This window comes from Sorex fumeus, unplaced genomic scaffold (assembly GCF_029834395.1).
Source record: "Sorex fumeus unplaced genomic scaffold, SorFum_2.1 ptg000054l, whole genome shotgun sequence".
NCBI classification, from domain to species: Eukaryota; Metazoa; Chordata; class Mammalia; order Eulipotyphla; family Soricidae; genus Sorex; species Sorex fumeus.
In genome coordinates this window covers 26,662,054-26,684,997 of record NW_026606111.1, presented here as the reverse complement: position 1 = coordinate 26,684,997, position 22,944 = coordinate 26,662,054, and the positions used below count along the sequence as shown (strand labels likewise).

General features: G+C 47.9%; 1 protein-coding gene across 2 annotated transcripts in view; it reads right to left on the bottom strand.

The window, feature by feature from the left end:
• FOXO3 (forkhead box O3) overlaps positions 1–22,540 on the bottom strand; it is a 121,416-nt gene extending 98,876 nt beyond the window's left edge. The window contains exons 1-2 of one of the 2 annotated variants that reach the window (XM_056125053.1): positions 22,195–22,540; positions 20,173–20,998 (exon numbers count right to left, since the gene is read on the bottom strand). In XM_056125053.1, the coding sequence (XP_055981028.1) occupies positions 20,173–20,802 (630 nt within the window). In that variant the 5' untranslated portion in view covers positions 20,803–20,998; positions 22,195–22,540. Of the gene's footprint in view, positions 1–20,172; positions 21,245–22,194 lie in introns of those variants that run through there. The other variant, XM_056125052.1, reaches the window with a different exon arrangement.
• Between the last annotated feature and the right edge of the window lie 404 nt (positions 22,541–22,944).

The window sequence follows — 22,944 nt, the reverse complement described above, 5'->3', positions numbered from 1 at the left end:
GTCAATGATCATCTGTATGACAAAACCTTACCAGAAAGGTAGGAAGCAGCATAAATGCATTATCTTATAAACACGTCATTTACATTTCTTGTTTTTTTTTTTATGTTGGGGTGGGGAGGGTCCTGTTTACATGCAAAACAAACTTTTCATTTAAAATGTCTAGCCTTTCAATAATATTACTGCCAATCACTGAGGAAAGAGATGCTGCTGAGTTGTTTCAACTATATAAATTTGCATGAGTTTCTGATGAAAACCAGCCCAGTGGACAGTGCGGTTCTGGGAGTCTCTGGCTAAGCACAGGGGTCATGTGGTCATCCAAGACCCATCCTGTCCCAGAACACACCACAAGCCCTCAGGGCCTGCTTCCACACCTGCAAAACAAGAGACCTAGGCCAAGTCTTTCATTCTATGTGCCAGATGATCCTTCTGGGCTGCTAGGCCAGTGACTTGGTAAGAAATCAGTGACTTGGTAAGAAATGGTCCCTGCTAAAGAGAAAGAAGAATGATTTCTTATTTTTCCTATGGGGTTAGGAGTACAAAAAAAAAAAAACCATTTTGTCTCTACATGATAGTCAAAACTCTCCTATAATATTCCAAATACAACCACCTTTGTTTATAGGTTTTTGCTTGTTTGGTTTGGACTTGGGCTTTTATTTTCAAATGTGTGCATTCTCTAAAGAACTGAGGAGTTTTTTCTTTACCATTCATCCCAGAAAAAAAAAGATATGCTTTTTGTTTTTCACATAGATGAGAAATACCAGACGATCCTGTTTTTTTTTTTTTTTTACAAAAGTCTTGGCAGCAAGGTTTAGACCATTCTTCATGAAAGGGTGATCACGGGGGAAAGACGGCACAGTTTCCTATTTCTTTTCTCTCATTCCTCAACACTGGGGACTGGGAAAGATTTTGGTCACAAACTGAGTTCTTCTCCCAGTCTAACAAAGCACAGATTCCTAATTCTGCATGCCTTAGAAGACATCGTCGAAACCCTACCTCCCTCCCAATCCCACTACTATGGAACAACATCATAACTTTGCTTTCCTTTATTCATCCAGAGTGAGGAACTGTGATGGCCCTCTCCTGTCTGTACGTCCCACTGGTCCCGTGATGGAGAGTGAAAGAGAATCTGTTGTTGATGTCATGATAAAACATGATTATTAATTACTTTTAACTGAAAACATGTACATGTTCTACAACAATATTTGCTGAAGAAATGTGAGGGCTCCACCTAACCACTGCCCCAGTGTTCCGGCACCAACACACCGCAACCTTCCAGCTTCCGCCAAGATATTTTCACTGGACCCTGGCCTGTGCTCAAAGGCTGCCCTTGGCCAATCAAAGCACAACCTAAGTCTTATACAACGTGGCTGCCTTCTTCTGTCACCCAACATCCACGGCTCATTTCAGATCAGCTTAAGCCATCATTTCCAGCATCCTGGGCCACAAAGGGTGAAGCAGATTCAAGAACAAGAATGAAACGATTCACATGACCCAAGGACTTCTAAAGCACCACAAGGCTGCCCACCAGATGGAGGCCTCCATTACCAGAGGGAAAGAGGGGCAGGGAAGTTTGGACACAGTTCAGAGTGAGAGTGTCTCTGTGCCTCATTTTTACATCTGCAAAATATGATCTGCGTCACCCTTCTTGGAGCATTACTTACGTCTAACTTTGCAGCCTGGAGAAAAGAGGCAGTTTGGAGAGTCCCAGCCCTAACAATAATTACACGTCACAAAAGTACTGAAAAGCCCCTCCCTCGTATTCACTGTGAATGCCTGCCCACAATTTAACACTCAAAGCTGCTCTTATGGTTCTGAAATAGTTTTAGGTTTTTGGTGTTTTTATTGGCTTTGGGGGTTTTGGCCATACCAACTGGTGCTCAGGGCGTACTCCTAGCTCTGTATTCAGAAATCACTCCTGACAGAACTCATGGGACCACATGGGATGCCGGGAATCAAACCAACCCACTGTACTACTGATCTGGCCCTGGTTCTGAAAGAGTTCTGAAAGCCAAGTATACTACCCGTCTCAATTTTAATGGATCAGGCCAACACTCCACCTTCCTCTTCTTTTAAATCAAAGTAAGAATTATGATAGGGTGGCAGTCCAGTGAGGCTGGGGGCAGTATTATAAGATCAAACTTAGATCTTATAATATTTAGAACTTATAATATTTCTAGAACTTAGAAGTGTACCAGTTGAGGAATTTATTTAGTAACCCCAGACAGGTAACCAAGCTCGATTACAATGACATGGTCTTGGCCAGGTCACTTACCCACTCTGTACCTCAGCTTTCTCACCAAGAAGAGGAAGAGCGAATATACACAAAGCCTTCCGCTATAACAAATGCTCAATTATTAGTAGCTTTTAGTTTTGGTCATGAAAATAAAGGTTTTGCAAACCTTAGGCTAGACTGCACATAGCACATGCATTCACACCCATCTTACTAATGTTTGTCCTTTGGGGGTGCAGGGAATCAAAAGTTTCCCCATGCAGATGGGACTGAGGCTTCATGCTCTCAAAACCCAAGCCACTTTCTCCACAGCCTCCTGAAAGGAACTTTCAGACACTCAGGTCTGAGGCCAGAGGGATCAAGGACTCAGTTCCTCAGCTAGCAGCATAACCTTCTAGGTGGGCAAGCTCTTCTTTATAAGTCTGATAGTCTCTTAAGGTACTTCTCTGCATCTGGATCTTGAATGTCAGATTTTCATTTCACAGTAACCCTTGTCCCTGAAACATAGAAACCATGGGCCCAACCTTTGGGACCCCATTCCCTTGGAAAAATGGAAGTGAACTGACAAGTGTTCATTTCCTATGTGAGCAGCGGCAGTTTTACAAAGCCCCTCAACGACCAGGCACTTCAAATGTTCTCACAGGTTACATCTGGCTGCTGGTCTTAAAAGTCCCTAAGTCACTCCCCAAGTCCGATTACTTGGGGTGCCTGAGGATAGGCCCAGTGCACAGGGGGCCCTGGAGGCTATTCCTGTAATGCCCAGCCAACTGAGCCTGAGAGAGGGCCTGGTGATTTGATTCCACTTAGGCCCAGAAGTCTGAAAGCCACCAGGACCACTTTAAAGGACAGTGCTCAGGGGGCCACGCAGTGCTGCGGAGCAAAACCAGGTACCTCCATAGATAGAGTACATACCGCGGACCGGAGCTATCCACGCCCCCAGTCCCCAGAGCCCAATTCTGAATGTTGCCTCTGGTGTTTAAGGCTTATTCTTTAGGATTCCCTTCGAAACTGTCCCCGGACACAACTATGCCACTTCCCCCACCACTGTGAGAACTTTCTGAGTTTCCAGCTCCTGGGTGAGACTGCTTGATCTTGATCCTTCTCCAGAATCTTGATGAGTGGCTCACCCATCCTCCCCACTTCCAAGAAGAGCCCGGAGCACTGGTGTGCCCCTCTACAGCTAGGGGCACCCCAAGCCCTGGCATCTGGGACAGAGATTCCTATAGCAAGAAGTATCCAACGAGCAGCGAAAGAATGTGTAATCCAAACAACTCCTGGTGGTGGTGTTTTGTTTGTTTTTGTTTTAAAATGTCACATATAAGTATATTTATGAATCTTAGGCAACATTCTGGAAGCAGCTGCTGAGAGGTCCTGAAATGAACTTCCCAGTCCTGGCCAACCTACTGTTCTGTGCACTATTTATATTCCTAAAGCCATCAGCTATGTTTGATAGAGCTGATCATGAGGCTCTGCCTAATGGACTACAGAATGCAATGACAAGCTGCACTCACTTGTTTTGATCTTTACCTGGCTTCACCTTGAGGCCAAGAGGCCACGCGCCTTCAGGACTCTGAGCCAGGTTAGGGGCCCTCTCCTCCCCCTACGGCCTCTCTCCACCCTCATCTCTGGGCACAGCACAGCAGGCTTTCCCCTCTGCTCACTCTGCTCACGTGCCCGCTTGCACCGATTACAACAAGCACTTTTTAATCTTATCTTCCTCCCGCATGTCCCACAGCTGTCTGTGGGTGAGTCACTGTGACTGCTCCCCTGTTGGATGCTAGTCTGGAAACCAGGCACATTCCCAAAAGACCAGCACCAACTTGGGGAAAGATCACAAAGAAGTTAAGAACCTGACCTCAACGGGCGTCCTTTGATCCCCACTGTCACACTGGAGGACAGGCACATGCGATTTCCTCTGTGCCTCCTCATGGGACCTTCTCTGCTGCCGTCCAGGAGAGAGATAGAGCCTGGGTCTCGTCAGAGCACCTCTCTGCCACCAGGATCTGTGGGAAGTCCAGAAACTCCAGGGGCTGGTCTTTGTTCCATGTCAACAGATACCACATCTGTTTGTGTTTTCCCACTCTTGTCAGGATTCTGAAGCCAAGAGGGCATGAGAATTCTGATAACTCTCAATCCATCACCAGGAGAATCCCATAGGCTTAGCAAATGACTTAAAGGCCTGGTTCTCAAACTTGGGCTTGCAACGAAATCACCTGGAGACCAGAATGCTGGGGATCCAGAGTTTGTAACTTGGTCTATGTGTGGGATGGACCCAAAAATCTGCACTTACAAGTTCCTAGGTGCTACCCATGCTGCTATCCAAGCTGGCTACTGGCCATACCTTGAGACCTTGTAGCTTAGAGCATCCAGACAAGGAGGAACCCTCTACTCGACTGGATCAGGTTGCACAAAGGAGGAATATTTGAGTTTCAGTTTTCAAGTCTTAGGTTAAACTTGAAATAGCACCATCTCTTCCTACAATTTCTTTAAAACTTCAACATAAGTTTAACTAGGGTCTAGCAGTGACTAGAAAAACAAGGGGTGGGGCGGAAGAACTGGAACGTTTAAAGAAACCACATGCATTTGGAGGAGGAGATCCTAGAACAGTCTGTTAAGTAATGATGCCCTTGTCTTAGAAGCTAACTATATTCTTAGACCCAATTTGACAGCACTCTTTCATACTACACTGCAAAGGAACAAACTCCACCTTATAATCTTCCCATAGAGGAGAGAAGACAGTGATTCTTAAACCCAGTGTGCATTGCAATGTCCTGAAACTTTTAAAAAATAGAAATGCCCAGGTCCCACATGAAAACAGGCTCTGACCTAGATGATGAGATATACATGGAACAAAGATTCTCAGTTTCCCAGGTGATTCTCCAACGTGGTTGGGGTAGAGGACCACTAGTCTTAAGAGGAAGGTTCCAAAGAGCTCATAAGAGAATGTTATCACTATATCAGTGTCATCCTGTTGTTCGATTGCCTCGAGCAGTCCCCAGTAACGTCTCCTTTGTCCTAGCCCTGAGATTTTAAAAAGTGCCACAGTCGAGGCTCTTTCAGGGTCAGGAGACTGAGACCCATCATTGTTACTGGTTTTTGGCAGACTGAATATGCCACGGGGAATTTGCCAGACTCTGCCATGTGGGCAGGATACTTTTGGTAGCCTGCCAGGTTCCCCAGAGTAAGAACTAGATAGTAAGATGTTGTGCGGCCGCGAGCAAATGCGGCCACACGCTTCCGGGAGCAGGATTTTATAGTCTCTGGGTCTTGGCCCTTGATGGGATTACACGGTGCCGGGGGCAGTTGGTGGGTGTAGCACCTACATACTGGAAGATGGGGGATCTGGGTGGAGGAGGCCCCAGTCCCAATCCAAGCAGGCTTGGAGATCTATACCCCGGGTCCCGCACACCTGGGTTCCTCTGCCAGTTCTTTCATGCGTGAGGCTCGTCCGAATGTGTGGGGAGTGGTCATAAGCATGGCTGTGGCTGGAACCAGAGGTCTTCAGCTGCCGGGACTCTGCTCGGGGTGGGGGGACTCAACCCACCCTCCTCCAAGGGGCCCCGGTGAGGACAGCCAGGCACGGAGGCAGGAGACTCTGCGCTGTTCTCTTCCAGGAGCGGGGTTTTAAAGAGAATGTGAAAGAGAGAAAAAAGAAGCATCTCCCTCTTCCTAATATATGTACAGCAGACCTGCCAGAAAAGACGCGAAACTACCTGGATGCAACTAGAAAAGCAAAAGTGAGGTTCTTCATTTCTGAGTGTCTAAAGCTTATCCCAATATTAGCTGCCTTAGGTTCAAATCCCAGAAAAGGCTGGATGGGCGATGAAGTGTCCTTATTTAGCAAAGATTTGGTCTCCATCCAAAAAAATCTATCAGGAAGCATTTTTAACAAGGGGTGCTATTTATTTCAAAATAGTTAACAGGGATTTGAGAACAGAGAGCTTTAACTTTTCACAGACAAGTAATTTAAAGTCTGGAAACACGCACCAGAAAAGTAAAATCTACCTCTGAGCAAAAGTAAATGTTTTTCTGAAAGGGGAGGCAGGAGAAAAGAGATTCAAAAGGAACTCTCATAGGACTTGGTCATTGGAAAAATCCTCCCAATAACCATGCTGACAAATGTCTTCAAAGTTGAAAAACCATGTGACGCAGAGGCAAAAAAACAAGTTTTCTTCTTCTTCCCGAGAAACACAGATACGTGGATAACAACTGAAGGGTATGAGGGTACTTTTGACAGTTTTATGATTCTGTTTCAGGCAGAATGGTGAACAAAAAACAGATCACTGAGAACAAAAAACAGCTTTCTGGTGGCCAGTGAACAGAACAGGGATTCTTGGGGCAGGTAACAAAGACAGATGCCGGATGCAATTATCTCTCTTGCTCACTTAAACAGGGCAAACTGTAGGAAAAAAGAGACTGCCAATTGTAGACGCACTAACAATTTTAACTGATTTCTCCATCTGAAGTTTCTTTTTATAATCTGATTAGAAAATTATGATGTGCAAATTAAAAATAGAAACTGTAGTTTTTTGACAAAATTTTTTTAATTGAATCACCACGAGTTACTAAGTTACAAAGATACTCATGATTGAGTTTCAGGCCTACAATGTTCCAGCAAGAATCCCTTCACCAGTGTCCCCTGACCCCCTCCTAACCCCCCCCCCCCCACCAATGTCCCAATTTCCTCTCCCTTCCCCCACCTCCAACAGAGGCATTTTCCCCTCCACCTTTGTCCTAATGTTCCCCTCCCTAATTTATGCCCAGGGGTTGGTCTTCCTACTGACCACTAGCTCCCCTGCTCTTCAAAGGAAAACATTCTAACCATCCAAATAGTACTTAAAAGTTGTAATTTTAATATCTGCATAAAAGGCACCATAGTCTGCACTGGCACAAATTAGCTTTCTACATTTAACACATGGCATTTCACTTATCCAGTAGTGACTGCCCAGAAATTAACTCAAAGCAGTCCCTCATTTTAGATTTGCCAAGAACTTCTATCCTTCCTACAAAGGACACCTACTGTAAGATGCCTACAGTCAAACTTAATCTTAGTAAGTGACATGAAGTTGAGTGTAGTAAAGCCTAAATATGGCCCAGATTGAAGAGATTCTCATCTTTCAGCCTGAAAGAAGGGTCTTTCTTGGAAAAGGAAATAGACTAAAAAGGACTGGTTGAGACAATGCAGTTCAGTGGAGGACATGCATCTATTCCAACACAGGGTGGTAAGTCTATCTTTATTGGACAGCGTTAGAGATAGAAGGCCTGATCTAGGTCACTCATTTCAAGAAATAGTAGACGAGCTCACCCAGGAAGCTATCAAGAGCCTCCAAGCCTAAGTGTGTCAAAGCATGCACACTCACACCCATGGGAATGCAAGGAGACCTCAAGAACAATCAGGTCCACATTTTCATAAGCCCCATTCCAGGTTTCTCAGGGTTACACAAAGGTATACAGATGTACCTGATCAAACTGACCCTATTGTTTTTTCAATTGGGGAGGATGGTATCTGGGCCACATCTGGCTCACTCCTGGTGGTGTTCGGGGACCAACCACATGTGGTTCCAGTGATCCAGTCCACAAGTGCCTTACCTGCTGTACTATCTCTCTGACTCCAATTCCTTATTCTTCTAAAGCAAGTCAGGGGGGCTGGAGAGATAGCACAGCGGGTAGGGCGTTTGCCTTGCACGCGACAGACCCAGGTTCAATTCCCATCATCCCACATGGTCCCCTGAGCACCGCCAGGAGTAACTCCTGAGTGCAGAACCAGGAATAACCTCTGTGCACCGCCATGTGTGACCCAAAAAAGCAAAAAAAAAAAGCAAGTCAGAATAATGCTTAAGCTCAGAGTTCCAATTTTTCACTTCTTAAAAAGAAAAAAGAACTTTTTAAGTATTTTACTTAAAATTTAGCTTAGGGTACTGTTAACTTGCAAAATAGGTACATACTTGGCAAGTAAACGGTGCTTATGGTACCAGTGAAAAACTTAGGAACAAAGAAAATCTCTTCTTATTCTAACAGCTGACCAACAACTACAAAAAAGTGCTTACATAGGCTGAGATACAAATGTTTGAAGGTTCATAATCACGATCATCCTGTTCATCGATTTCCTCAAGCAGGCACCAGTAATGTCTCCTTCATACTAGGTTTGAAGGTTGACAGGAATAAATTCCTGACTTGAAATAGAAGCCAGGAGAAACAACAGTACAGATACAGTAAAGAAAAACTCTGAAATATCTATAGCAAACCTGAGCTTTAAATTACGTAGAATACTGTTTAGGAATTCTAGGGGCAAGATCTAGAAAAAAAACTGTTTTTTACTTTATAAAACTATTACAGTATTAGAAGAAAATTAAAACGATCAGAGTTTTTGGTTTTTAATTGAATCAATTAAGGGGGGCAAGAGAGGATGTGAGTATCAATCAGCACAACTTAATATGAAATATGGAATCAGGCATCATCATAAAATTCCTAGGCAATTTATGATGAAAGCCGCATCTTTTTAAAAACATTAGGACACGTCAAGAAAAAAGCAGTTTTGAGACATGAACTATATATGAATTAGTGACAACTAACCACTTGATCTCTTTAATGTAGTACCAATTTTCAAGGTGATGGGAACAAGCGTTTTTGTCAATGAAACATTACACCCTCCTTAAACTTCAAGCTTATACTCAGAGCAGGACTCCTTTGAAAGTCCACCCAGTGGCCAGTGACACCTTCTACTGCCAAGTGCCTCCTGCCCCACCCTGGCAACATTTAACATCGGACAGACCAGCTCTGCCTGCGGCACAGTTATCACCGGGGTTCAGTCTGCTCTGCTCTGGACACTATCCAGCCCCCACTCACCTATCTTTACTATAAAGCTGAGAGTTCTGAAATGTTTCCTAACACATAGGATTAGTATTCTGTCAGCCACATTTCATCCTAAGGTACATGAGTACTGCATTCCTAAAGCCAATTAAAATCTTCAAATCATCATTTTAGGTTGAACTCATACATATTTTTTATCTTGAAAACAAAAGAAGTAATGTCTTCACCTATAAACATTTTACCTGGCCAGCAACCTGCATTATGTAACATTTTCTGCTTCCGTCTTCGCAGTCTGCCTTTAAACTCCTTAACAACTGCACTGCAAAAAGTCAAACACCTCAAAATATATTTTTAATGTCTTTAATTATATCTGATTTGGACAACAAACCTCTACCAGGAATTCCTTGCAATTTCCCGCCCCCCCCCCCCCCCGCGAAACTCACTTTTTCTTAGTGACACTGTCCATATTCATCTAGCCAACACACTGATTACCTTGTCTCCAGACACAGAAATTTCTCAGAGATAACAAACAGCCCAAGCCAAAGGATTTCTAAATACTATTTATCACTCCATTAAATTCTAAACAGTAAACTTTGTACCTGACCCATAGTAAGCCATGGCCACATGAGACAGTAATCAAATGAGAATGCCCAAACGAACAAGTTTCTGACAAAATTATTTTGTTTTGGAGCCACACTCAATGGTGATGAGGGTTTACTCCTGGCTCTGCGCTCAGAGATTCCTCCGGGCTTTGCTGGGAGACCATATGTGGGCATCACCCAAGCCCTTGCAAGGCTAGCACCATAATCCCGTACTATCTCTCCAACCTACAGATTCCATTTCAAAAGTTCATATGAGCTCATGCAAAAATCAAGGGAGGGAGCCGAGGTCACTGGTGGAAGACCACTCCCGCCCCACCCAAAGCTGTCACCTGAGTCAGCTGTAACTCTAAGATAAGCACACCAGACAGCACTCTCAAGGGTTAATGTAAGCATTAGTGGAAATAGATGTTTAAAAAAAAATGGATAATGGCAAAGGATGGAAAAAAAGCAGGGAATTCCAAGACACATGCAATTAGCAATGAGTGGGAGACAGTTCAGCATCCTAACTGGGAAACAAAAGAAGAATTCAGGCTTTTCAGGAATGGGACTCAGCAGGTTAAAAGAAGTAAGAAACATGACCAGAAAGCAGTCTCTGTATGATTATTACTTTAATCACTTTAATTTCATTAAATAAAGCCTTTGCAAGAGGTGGGCAAACCACAAAAGTACCGATTTGACTCATAAAATAATTAAGTTCCAGTAATGTCAAGTAAAGCATGGTGACTATAGTTAACAACACTGTGTCACATATTAAAGTTACCACGAGCATATGTTAAAAGTTCTCATTGGTATACAAGAGATCGTATAGGGATTAAAGTACTTGCCTTGCAAAGAGTCAACCCAGGTTCAATCCCAGCACCGGATGGTCACCCAAGCCCTGCCAGAATCCCTAAGCACTGACATTTAGGGTGAAAAGAGTAAAATAAAATCCAAAGATTATTTTTTATATTTTTATTCATATAATTAAATAAAATTTAAAAATTACAAGGGGAAAATATGCCTTGGTGATGGAAGTTAAAACTTCTTTTGGAAGCCATTCTTCAATGTACAAAAACAATGCATTCTTCAATGTACAAAAACATTGTAAACCTGAACTTAACACTAATGACAATTAAAGCTGAAAAGTAGACAAGGAAAGTAAGATTCTTACTTTCTTCCCCCTGAAATTAATTTTCCTTAGTGACATTGTCTGTATTCATCTAGCTAACACATTGATTAGCCTATCTCCAAACATAGAAATTTCTCAGCGATAACAGCCCAAACCTGGTCTAATGAGCAGAACCCCACGTATGCAAGCACCACAACCAGATGCATCTCTATTTGCAACCCAGCCTTCTTGGGCTACCAAAATAAAGGACCACAAATTCAGGGAATGAAAACAAGGGAAGTGCATTCTCCCACAGAAATCAGATATGCTACATGTCCAAGTTGCCAGCAGGGCTCTGGCTTCTCTAAGCTCTAGGTAAAGAATTTGCCTGGCCCTTTTGGGAAGCTTCTGGAAAAACCCTGGTGTTCCTTGGCTTAACATCTCTTCAACCTCTATCTAGGTTTCCACATGGCCCTCTCTGCATCTAGAGAGTTCTCTCAACTCCTTGTGTGGATATCATTAGGCCTTCATCATTCCAGTGATCATTATTTACCTCCATAAAAGAACTGGTTTTCCAAAAAAAGGTCACTTTCTGGGGTTCTAGAAGACATAACCTTTAGAGAGATAGTTTCCAACCCACTATAGTTCCCATATTAAAATTGGACCCAAAGAGTGGCTCAAGGCCAAACAAGCACCTGCCTTGCAAGTATGAGGCCTTGAGTTCCATTCCTGGTGCCACCCACATGTGTCATGTCAAGTTCCGGTGCCAGTGGTGCTGCTACCTGGGACTTCCAGGGGTCCCACTGGTTCTGCTATTTGGGACCCCAGGGGCCACAACAGAATGTACAATCTCCAATCAGGTGTGTAGGACCCCCAGCACGCACCCCTGCCCGGAGTGAGACCCCAGCAAGTAGAAGGCATATGAACGTCAGCTGCCATGTGTGAGCAGCAGTCTAATGAGCAGGACCCCCCATGTGCAAGCACCACGACCAGATGTGGAAACCTGTGGAAGCTCTGCAATGAAATGTACACTGGCTCCCCTGGTTACTGCAACAGCAGCAACAAAAGGAAGGCAGGAAAAACAAAATAAAATAAAGCATCACTACCAAAACATAGGACAAAGCGGCAGGAGATGACAACTCAAAGCATTACATAACCTTAAATGTCTTCTGCTAAAATCCTCAATGGATTCATGACTACTAATTCTAATGAAAAATGTTGTCATTTTCTCTCTCTCTTTTTTTTTATAATCTCCCCCATGGGGTAGTTATAGTCTAGGACATTATCAAATATCCCAAACAGAAGAGTTCTAAAACACAGAACCCTTCCATGGAAGCAGACACCTGACTCACTCAGAAAAAATGTGGTATTAAGTCAAGTTGAACATGTAAATATGTCACTAGTGCAGGGGAGCCAAACAATTAAAATCAGTAAGGGAAATCTTTCAGTTAAAAGTGCTTTTGGGAAAGAAAAAAAAAGTGCTGTTGTACAGTGAACCATTTGAGAATAACAAACGGTCCACATATCTTAGAAGATCAGTTTTCTTCTAAAAATTTATAAGCAGTGTACATCTATTTTATTTTGTGTTAAGTCAAGTATTATTTTAGCTTTGTGGAGGGAAATACTCAAAATGAGCTTAAAGACTTGTGTACTCCCTCTGCTGGCTCTGAATTTAAAATAAACTCTCCATGGCTCCAGGAGAGTTTAATTTCACTAAACATCAGAAGCAAAAAAAAAAAAAATTATACAAATTCTCTCCTACACATGTGCAAACATCTTGATATAAACAAAAAGTCATAAAAACCGCTTGCCCACTCACACCTGTGTTCTCGACCACAATCTCACGTGCCTGCCTCTATGTCTCTGCTTGTAGCGTGCTCTTTTTAAGCTCCTGTTCTCTCGTGAACACATATTCCATCCCTTGTCCCCCAGCCCCATATTTCTTTGCTTTCTGTTTTTTGAGGTTTCTTTTTCAGGTTTTTATTGGTGGCGGTTTGTTTGGTGTAGTTTTGCTTTGGTTTCTGTCTTCGGGCCACACCTGGTGATGCTCAGTTTTTACTCCTGGCTCTACACTGAAGGATCACTCCTGGCAGACTCGGGGAGACCATAGGAGGTTCCAGGAATTGAACCTGGGTCAGCTGCATGCAAAGCAAGTGCCCTACGTGCTGTACTATCACTCAGCCATCACCTCCCCCACCCCCACCCCCCATCTAAATAAGTTTCATTCAATAAAAACTACACTGGGTAACTGAAAGAAAAAAAATATTACAAAAATCTACTGAAAACTGCCAAAGGCATCTTTGTGGATGTGTTATGGGTTCATACAAGAGGAAAGCTAAAACATTTAGGGGATTCCTATAGTGGTCTTGTCCAGTCATGTGCCACGAGATTCTCCTGCTCTGCACTCATCTCTCTTTCTCCCCACGGGATCAGTGGGACATCGTGGCATGGCAAGTCCTCAGAAAGTCACGGTCACGGTCCTCCCGTTGTTCATCGATTTGCTCGAGCGGGCCCAGTAATGTCTCCATCGTGAGACTTGTTGTTACTGTGTTTGGCATATTGAACACATCACGGGTAGCTTGCCAGGCTTTGCCGTGCAGGCGAAATACTCTCGGTAGCTTGCCGGGCTCTCCGAGAGGGGCGGAGGAATCGAACCCGGCTTGGCCGGGCCAGCTGCCTGACACCCTACCACTGTGCTATTGCTCCAGCCCCCTCAGAAAGTCACCTCTCTTATTCACAGCACACAAGCACTGGAGCAGCAAATTAGTGAAAAGACCACAGTTATCAGAGAAGTTAGTTTCATTTTGGTTTTGTGTTTGGGGGCCACACCCAGCTATGCTCAGGGGACCATCTGGGATGCTGGGAATAGAACCCAGATTGGTCACATGCAGGGCAAATGCCTTACCTTGCTATTCTATCTCTAGCCCTAAGTTAGTTTCACTTTGTATAGATACCCTATAACAACTGATGTGCTGCAAAGAAAAGTCTGAATGAAAATTAAAGTCCCTCCAAAAGATCTGACTAAAATGTAGTAGACACAAACTCGAGAACAGCCCAGGTCAAATCAAATTCCAATCACACACACGAGTTTCACAAGAGAGGAGCAAGACATCTCAATATTCTCTTGATCCCTGCTTATTGTACTTAAATTTTTTCAACAGAGAAAATTGTGACAGAGGTGAAAAGTTGTTTGAGAAATAAAACGGTTAGATACCAACTCTGGGGACTAAAGACATCAGAATCAGAAGGTTAACAGAAGTTATCAGTTGTCTAACTGCACAGTAACACCCAGCAGATCCGTAGGCTGGCCCTGACATCTGAAAGACTGCTTGCTATCACTTTTCTTCCATATGTAACTTTGATTTCCAATGGATAGATGCTCATGGGCACACAATGCAGAACATTCGGACAACTTGGTTTCAACCAGCAGCTCTGCTCCTGTAAGAAGTAGGTAAGAACAGTGAAGAATCCCTTTGGAGACTCTTCCAGAGAGAACATGGCACTTCGTAAAGTAGGGTGCATGCAGAGGCAGACTTTCAACTTTCTCTTAATAAGAGACCACTTGAATCGCAGGCTTCCCTATGATGCTAACCCCTACTCTGGCGTGAGCCAGTCTAGAAAGCAGGGAAGAAACAGCAGGAAAGAATAAATGAAATGGGAGTTTGCAGACATGCAGGCCAACAGCACAGACACCAAGAGCTGTGAAACCACAGTGGCCTGCAGCAGACAGCAAAGGCAGCAGTGCCAGGCCTTCTGACGATAATACTCTTAATTCTGCTCAAGCTGAAGGTCCCTAGCCAGTCCCTCCCATGCTTCTGGCCTGTGCCTCACCTATAAAATGAAACAGTTTAATATGCTGGACGGTCCATTTTACTTAGAAATACGAGGCAAGATGCAGCACAGCTCAAAGCATCATCGCCACTCAAAGAGGGAGGCCTACCCTCATCTAGGCCACCTGAGACACAACCAACGATCCCAGGCAGTCACAGATGTGCTTATCCAGGTGAACCTGCAAAACCCCCAGCTTCTTCCAAACAGCCCGAAACCACAGGAGCCAGGATACACTGGCCTTCTATCTCCAGAGAAAGCTAAAATCCATCTGCAGAGAAGTGAGTGACCAGCTCCGAGATAGAACTCAACACCAACTTTGCCACTTGCCAGGAACTGTTCTAGGGAGAGCTGAAAACAGAGAAGAAAGCACACATATAGATGAGGAAGAAAAAGGCAAAAAGCATGAACAACAAGGTCACAAAGCACAGATTTTTGCATGTTCATTTTTGTCTTCCCCCAGTGGCAGGTCAGCTCTGGTTAACTGGATTCTCAGATGCCTGAGTGACCGTTCTGTGCCTGGAGTCCAGCAGTCCGTGCCCTGCACACAGCTCGTCTGCAGAAATTATTCATTGAGCGAATGAAATGAGATGTGATACAAGTGACTGCCGAAGGTTTCTCAGTGATGTGCTGCTCATTTGCTGTGCACCAACTTGCTGTCACATCCTCTGATGCTAACCCACCTCACATCCTCCAACGCTAACCCATCTCACACCCACTGAAGCTAAGCCACTTCACACCTACTGAAGCTAACCCACCTCATATCCACCAACGCTAACCCAACTACAGACATGCAGCCCGGCACCTTCCACAGCAGCAAGAAGTCAAAATAGGTCCTCAAGGTGCCTCAGTTTGTGATACAGAAGAATGCATGGAGAAAAAGGAAGGGTTAAGAATAGGTAAGCCTGCTCCCTGACGGCAAGAGTGTCGATGAAAGCAAAATAAATTCCTCAATTCTCTCCAGCTCCAAGAATCTGGAATTTTATTTACCAGTCCTGGCGAGTAGGCTACTCCACCAGAAGGCCTCAGTCTTAACTCTCCGTTTTTCCTAGTTCTGAGTGGATGGTGACTGCTAAACTTTTTCTAAACCAAAAAATAAATAATAGCTTTTCAGTAAGACGATGCTTCGTCATTAACATTTTCCAAATGAAAACATCTTGTGGGTCTTAAGAAAAATCACAGAGTATTAAAAAAAAGTTTAACTACAAAATGTTCTTCTGTGGTGTCATTCTCTTAAAATAGAACCTTCCTAAAATCTTCTAAAAATAAGCCTGCTATAGTTTCATTTCATTTTCAGAGGAGATAAACCTACAGAAACAAACACTTCTTCTTCTTTTAAAAGTCTACACGGGGCTTACAGGTCAAAGTCTGAAAGGGCTAATTTCTTCACTTTACAGGGCGATGACAAAGCTTTGAAAAAGAGGAAAGACAGTCCTCCTAGTGTACTGCTCTTGTAGAAAGAGGAACTATATTAGTTGAGAATCACTGACAAAGACAGTTCTGCCCAAGGAAATGACAAAACAGTGTTTCGGCAACTTGGGCCAAGCAAAGGGATGATTCCTCCCACACGGCCATAACTGGCCCTTCAGTAAGGTGCTCCAAAAGCCACAGAGGCCAAAATCACAAGCCAGCAGGAAAGGTCTTGTTCATTTTTTTAAAAAAAAATGTTTTTTAAAGTTCATGTAAAAGTTGCTGATAAAATGCTGCCATCTCAATGCAGTGCATAGAGAAGGCACTAGCTGCATTAATCTAAAGAAAGGAAAGAAAGAAGACATAAAGAAACCATATGTGATAGGCCAGCCCTCATTTTATTCTTTTTTTTTTTTAAAGCCTTGGGAAGAAGCCAAGAATATACTTTGTCACATGCAGGCAGACTCAGGCCCTGAAGGAGCCTGTAAAGCAGCTGGAACAGTCAACCCATTTCTGAAGCACCCACAGAAACTCAGGGCTACCTAATGTGATTGTGTCTTGACCCACAGGAAATGCCAGTGTGGGGGGTGTAGGCAAGAAAGTGGGGGAAATGCAGGCTTTACCACAAAAACCCTGGAGTCCCAAAGGTCTGCCCAGAAGAGGAGGAACCAAGAGAACTCAGCAGTTCCACCATCCACCATGGGTGCAGTGCAAGCAAACTTAATCTAAGTTAAAGGAAATGTAACCTTTTCCCCTTTCAACCACATCTGAGTCTTCATTTCTACTTTAATGCCTGAGGTAAGGGAACCTGTAAGATAGCCATCACCTTCCCCCTAGGCACAAGCTGCAAGTGACAAATTTAAGTTAACCAAGAGTTAACTTTTTTATAACAATGTTAGTGCTTTGAAGTAGTTGCTGCTTGCCACCTTCATCACTGCATTGTTTCCCAAATACTCACAGGAATGGGAACTGAGCTACACTGGCTCAGTCTGTAAATAGTCATCTATTTTCTGCTAAAAGAAGCAATATAGTTCAGAGAGGGAGAGACAAACATGCTTTTCAGGAAAGCAACTTCTGCTTATATAAGACCACTTCTTGCCGGGGGGGGGGGGGGGGGGGGGGGGGGGGGGGAGATCAATTTAAAGAGGAAAATACTGTGATAAAGGACACAGACCTTAGAACTGAGGCTAATTAATTACCCCACAATAACTTGCCACATGATGTTACAAAAATCATTATCTTGAAAAATTAGGTTCTTCAACTATTTAAAAAAAAAAGGGTGGGGGACTGAACTAGATAAACCTCAACCCGGCTGCATATCAGAATCAATTGAGAAACTAAAAAATAGTAATAATAAAATGAAAATGCAAAGCCCGTGTTAATCCAATTAAGTAAGAAACTCTAGGTTTTGGTATTTTAAACTTTTAGAAGATTCTAATATGCAATCAGAGCCTCAAACCCCTGGGAGTGATTCTGCTCTTCAAGCCTCTTTTTAAGTTCTTTCATTCTGATATTGAAGTGTTAATGTGGGCTACAAAATTGTGGTTACATCTCGTAATGCAGTGGCCCTAAACGCAAGTAGCCAAGTAAACCCTATAGACTGTGTCTAGGTGCACAAGTGAGAAGAGGAAATCCTGAATTCTAGGCAATTTCAGAAACTAAAAAGGCCTAATACATAACTCAGAATGAAAGTAGCATGGTTTCAAGGCTTATGCACGCTTCCAAAATGACTAATCATGATAGCAATCAGCTCCTGAAACTTGGACGCATGGAAATGGGTCACAATTAGTTCCTGACCTCTCCCTTTTCCCTCTTCTTCCACCCCCACTAACCACGGACACACTAAAAGATTGGCTCTTAGTCATAATCAGAATATGAAACTAGCCACAGTTTCAAAGGACCTTCTTCATCATCAAAGATTTGGAAGTTCCTGCATGGCTGCATCTTTTGAAGAAGGTCATCTTACAGAAACCCTTTAACTAGATTATATTTCTATTGTCTTCAAGGATTAGCTGCTATGTGATATTCAGAACCAGAGTAAAATTTGAAGTAAAAATCATAAACTATGTGCGCCACATTAAACGTGTATAGCTTGAGAGTTTCAATTTACAATATTTCCTAAGATTTTTAAAGAGAAATTAGAGAAGGAAAGGGGAACCCCTAAGACCAAAAACTGGTTATAACGTAAAACCACAAAGTTTATGAGTGGGCCCAAATTTTCTATCGCAAGTCTTACACCGTACAAGAAAATACAGCTATAGCCGATCTCAGTTCAGAAACTTGTTAATACCACTTCCTCAAGCAAATCTTCAAGAAAAATCAAACATTTAAACAGTTATAATTCCTATTGTCATAAAGAATGCTATTCAGAGAACTTTTTTATAATCTTAAAAAAGATCAGGAAAGGTGAAAACTTTTCTTCTGCTAGCTTTTTAGACAAGAAAGAACTTTTTAAACAGAATCTCTGCATTAAATTCAAAACATGCAGGACTAAGTTTCAAGCACGAGAAACTTGAAAAATATTCCAAAACCGACATCCATCATCTTAGATCCTGTAAAACTCACCCCTCCCTGACACTATACATATACTAATCCTCACTATCACCTGCAAAAAAAAGCTTTAAAGTCACTACCATTAGCACAGTATCATATTAGTACTTCTCTGAAATGAACTTATGTCTCATCCTTTCTGTAAAAAGCCCTCATATCACAAAACTGACATTCCTTTGCAAAGCAATAAAATTAAACCAAATATTAAGTGCATACATTCCTTCAAGGACATGACCGAGATTTGTGAAATAATACCAATGCACAAATTTTACTCCTTAAGAATCTGACCAAGGCCATTTTATTCAGGCCACGATAAAGGTGTCTGTAAAGGTGCTTTGCAGTATTTATGTCTAAAGCAAGTTACAATAAATTCTTTAGTTCTTTCACAAATAGGTTCCTCTCCAATGGGTTAGTTCACTCACTGAGGTTAAAGTATTCTCATTCCACACTGGAACCCAGAAATATACAGGGTTCCCCCAAAGACAATAAAGGAAGGGTTAGAAGAAGCAACTACCTCTGAAAAAGGCTAACTTGCACTGTAGAAGCACCTGGTAAGTGACAACATCTCCCCCTGGCAGGGCTCTCTGGCCTGGTACTGAGGCATTCCTGTCTTGGGGGATGAGGCCAAGAGGAAGAGGTACCCAGGAAGCAGCTGGGTATCAGCAGCCCTGCACGGTCAGAGGAGTTCATCTCTGCCGATGCCCAACTGCAAGGAAGTCATTACATCATAGGCCTTTCCACACCTCTCCCTGACCACGTGTCCCACGCCCGAGGAGGAGGAGAAGGGCCGCCCGGGGAGGAGAAGAAGGGCCGGTAGAGCGCCTCTCCTCAGGTTCACTTGTAGGGAGAAGCCATTGTGCCCTGGCGCTGCTACCCAACTTCCCTCCCAGGGGCCTGTTGGAAACGCCAAGCTCTCCAGAACCCTTCTAAAGGCAGTGCCAGGCTTCCGCAGAGCAGCAGGTGTGCCGGCACGCCTCCTTCCCCCAACTCTGGTGGTCCTTCTGGGTTCCCAGGTATTTGAGAGGCTAACCCGGGCAGGCAGGTTTACCAGAAACACGTCCCTAACAAATGAAGACGTGAGCGCGGGCAGGGAAGAAGAGGCAAAGGTTTGCCAAAGCTGCTGCTGGGAATGAACAACCGACCCGCCCGAAACTTGGGGCTCGAGGGCCGTGGTTCGCCTCTAGCGAGTGCCAACGTACCGCGCTCCGCGGAGCACACGCCACCACCTCCTCCGGGTACCGAGTGGCCAACACGCCCCGAGTGCCCCCCTCGGTCCACCGTAGCGCGCCCCCACCCCCACCAGCCGCGCCCCCCACTCCGGAGATTTCCACTCCGAAGTTGGAAACCGCGTACCTACCTCCTCCGGGCGGTCCAGAATCCAGCACACGCGCTCGGGCCCGCCCGTCCTTACCTCCCTTCCCGCGCGGCCCCCCTCTCCTAAGCCGTGACCGACACCCCCACCCCACCCGCACCTCGCTCCCCGAGGCAGTCCCCAGGTTCTCCTCCTCCGGGGGTCGCACGGAGCCTCCCCGAAACCTGGCTGCAAGGCCCCTGTCCCCCGCGGGCGCGCTCCGACGCATCCCGGGCGCGTGGCGCGCGCTGCGCAAGGAGGCCCGAACGGCGGGGCGCGCGGGCCGCCCCAGGTGGGTACGCACCTTCCAGCCGGCGGAGCTGTTGCTGTCGCCCTTATCCTTGAAGTAGGGCACGCAGCGGACCATCCACTCGTAGATCTGGGACAGGGTGAGCCGTTTGTCCGGGGAGCTCTCGATGGCGCGGGTGATGAGGTCGGCGTAGGACAGGTTTCCCCAGGCGTTCCGCCGCGACGAGCATTTCCTCGGCTGCCCCGAGCCCCCCGCCGCCCCCGGCTGCGGCGGGGGCAGCGGCTGCTGGGGCTGCAGCGGCGTCAGTGCCCCGCCGCCCAGCGCGCCCGCCGCCGAGGCTGGCCCCGCGCCGGGGTCTTGGCCACCAGGCGCCAGCAAGCGAGCCGAGTCCTCCAGGAGCAGCCCGGGGCAGCCCAGCGCGACGCTCCCGCCGCCGCCGCCGCCGCCGATCGCCATGGCCGAGCCCGCTCGGCCGCCGCCGTCCTCGTCGTCTTCATCGTCCTCCTCCTCGGGGATCATGGAGTCCGCGGCCGCCTCCCCCGAGGGCTTGGCCGGGCTCCCCTGGAGCTCCGGCCTCTGCAGGGGCCACGTACAGGAGCGCGGCCGGCTCTGGGGCTCGAACTCCGGGTCCAGCTCCACTTCGAGCGGCGAGAGCGGCGCCGGCGAGGCCGGCGTCTCTGCCATCTTCGCCGCCCACCCGCTCGCTCGCTCGCTTGCTTCGCCCGCCCGCGGCTCGGGCTCGCTCGCTCCCTCGCGCTCTCCTCTCGGGCCCGGGTGGGGTGCGGCGGGGGGAAGGGAGCGAGGGCGGGGTGGGGGGGGGGCGCCGCGAAGGCTCGGGGTCGGGGCTCCTGGGCGCCGCCGCCGCTGCTACTGACGCCGCCTGGGGGGGGAAGCACGAGACGGGGGAGAAGGAGAGTTGGTTACCGCGGGCTGGAGCCCCGCGCTCGGCCAGTCCTTGCCCGCCGCGGCCGCCGCCGCCGCTGCCTACGGCACCGCGCCCGCCTCCCCGGAGCAGGCAGACCTGGAGACGTGCGTCCCGCGAACCTGGCGCAGCAGACGCCGCCCCCTGGCCAGGCCGCGGGGGAGCCGCGAGCGAATCGACGGGCGGGCCCGGGGCAGCCCCCTCCCCCCTTCCGTGCCTCCGTGCCTCCGTGCCGCCGCCGCCGCTGCTGCCGCCGCTGCCGCCGCCGCCCCGGCCGCAGGTCTCCCCGGGGCGAGGTGCGGGGCGGGGAGGCAGGGGGAGGGGCGGGGGAGGGGCGCGGGCCGCGCCTTTAAAACGCGCCGCAGCCCGGCTGGCGCAGCTCCGCCGCGGGGGCCCCCGAGCCGAGCGTGCGTTTGTTTATGTTGCGCTCCGGCCCGCTCCGGCGCTTCCCGCCGCGGCGCCAAAGTCAGGGGCGTCTCAGGCTCCTCGCCCCTTCCCCCGGCCCCTGCAGCCTCAGCGCTCCCCGGGCCACCCCCCGTGCTGCAGAGCGACCCGGGGTACTGCGCGGGCAGGCGGCCCCTCTCCTCCCGGTTGCGCCCGCGGGCTGGGAGGGCAAACGCGCTCCCGTGCAGCCGGATCCTCCTTTACCCACCAGCCTGGAAGACAGGCGGAGAAGGGATGGGGACGGGGGGGGGGGCGGGGGGGGGTGCTCGGCTGGGGTCGCCAAGGGGCGAGTCCCGCAGGAGTAGCCACTGAGGGAAGGTGGGGGTCCGGGGGGGCTTCCCTCGCGACCGTAGCGCCCTCCGCCCTCGCCCTCGCCCTCGCCCTGGAAGGCCCGGGGGAAGGGGGGAAGTCGGAACAGAAATCTTCCAACAGGTCGGGCAGCGCCAAGTCTTCCCCCGCGGCCCGAAAGCCCGGCCAGCACGCTCATCACCTCCTTGCACCCGCTGCTGCCATCTTGACAGTTTTTCCTCCCCCCACCCCCCTTCACTCAAGTCCTTTTTTAAAAAACACGAGCGGGAGAGAAGGAGGGCGCGCACACGGAGTCACGGGGAGGAGGGGGGGAAAGGGAAGCGCCTGGGCCAGCTCGGAAGCAGATCCGGAGTCACCCGCGGGGAAGGCTGCCGCCCCGCTGCACAAGCACCGGCGCCTACCTCGGTTCCTTCCCCCTTCAGGGACGAGCCGGGAGGACGCACGATCCCGCTCGGGCCCGGGGCGCGGCGAGGAAGGGGCGCGCAAGCTGGGCGAAGGAGAGGCGCTCCGGCCGCCGCAGCCCGCGCGAGGACCCGCCTGACAGCCTGCGCGCCGCCGCCGCCGCCGCCGCCTTGCACATTCCTCGTCCTCCCTTCCACGAGCAGGACGGCCGCGGCAGCAGCACAAAGTTATAGACACACGCAGGGTGCCTCAACCTAGGCTGACGGCGGGCGGGCGGGTCTCCGCCCAGGGGGAGGGCTGGGCGGCGGGCCCGGGCGAGCGAGCGAGCGTGTGTGAGTGCGTGTGTGTATATGTGTGTGTGTGTGTGTGCGTGTGTATGAATGTAGGCGCGTGTGTTTATGTGCTCACACGCGCGCCTGCGCGGCCGGCTCCGCGGGGGCTGCGGGCCAGGACCCGGTGGACTCCCGCAGCCGTCGCCGCCGGGCTCCTCCTCCCTCCCGCGAGCCTCCAAACGACAACAAAGCGCGGCGCGGAAGGCGGAGAAGAGGGGGCGAGGGGTGCAGCGCCTACAAACGCCCGGCGGAGCGCAGCCGCGTGGGCTCTCTAACTCGGCGCTAGGCGCCTGCCCGTCCCCGGGGGCGGCGGGGGGGGGGGGTGTCCCCCAAGCCTTGCGCGCCGGGCAGTCGGACTCCGGGCCCGCCCTGGTGTCTCCGATCCCTCTTAAGAACCGGACACCAAGTCACCCCCCC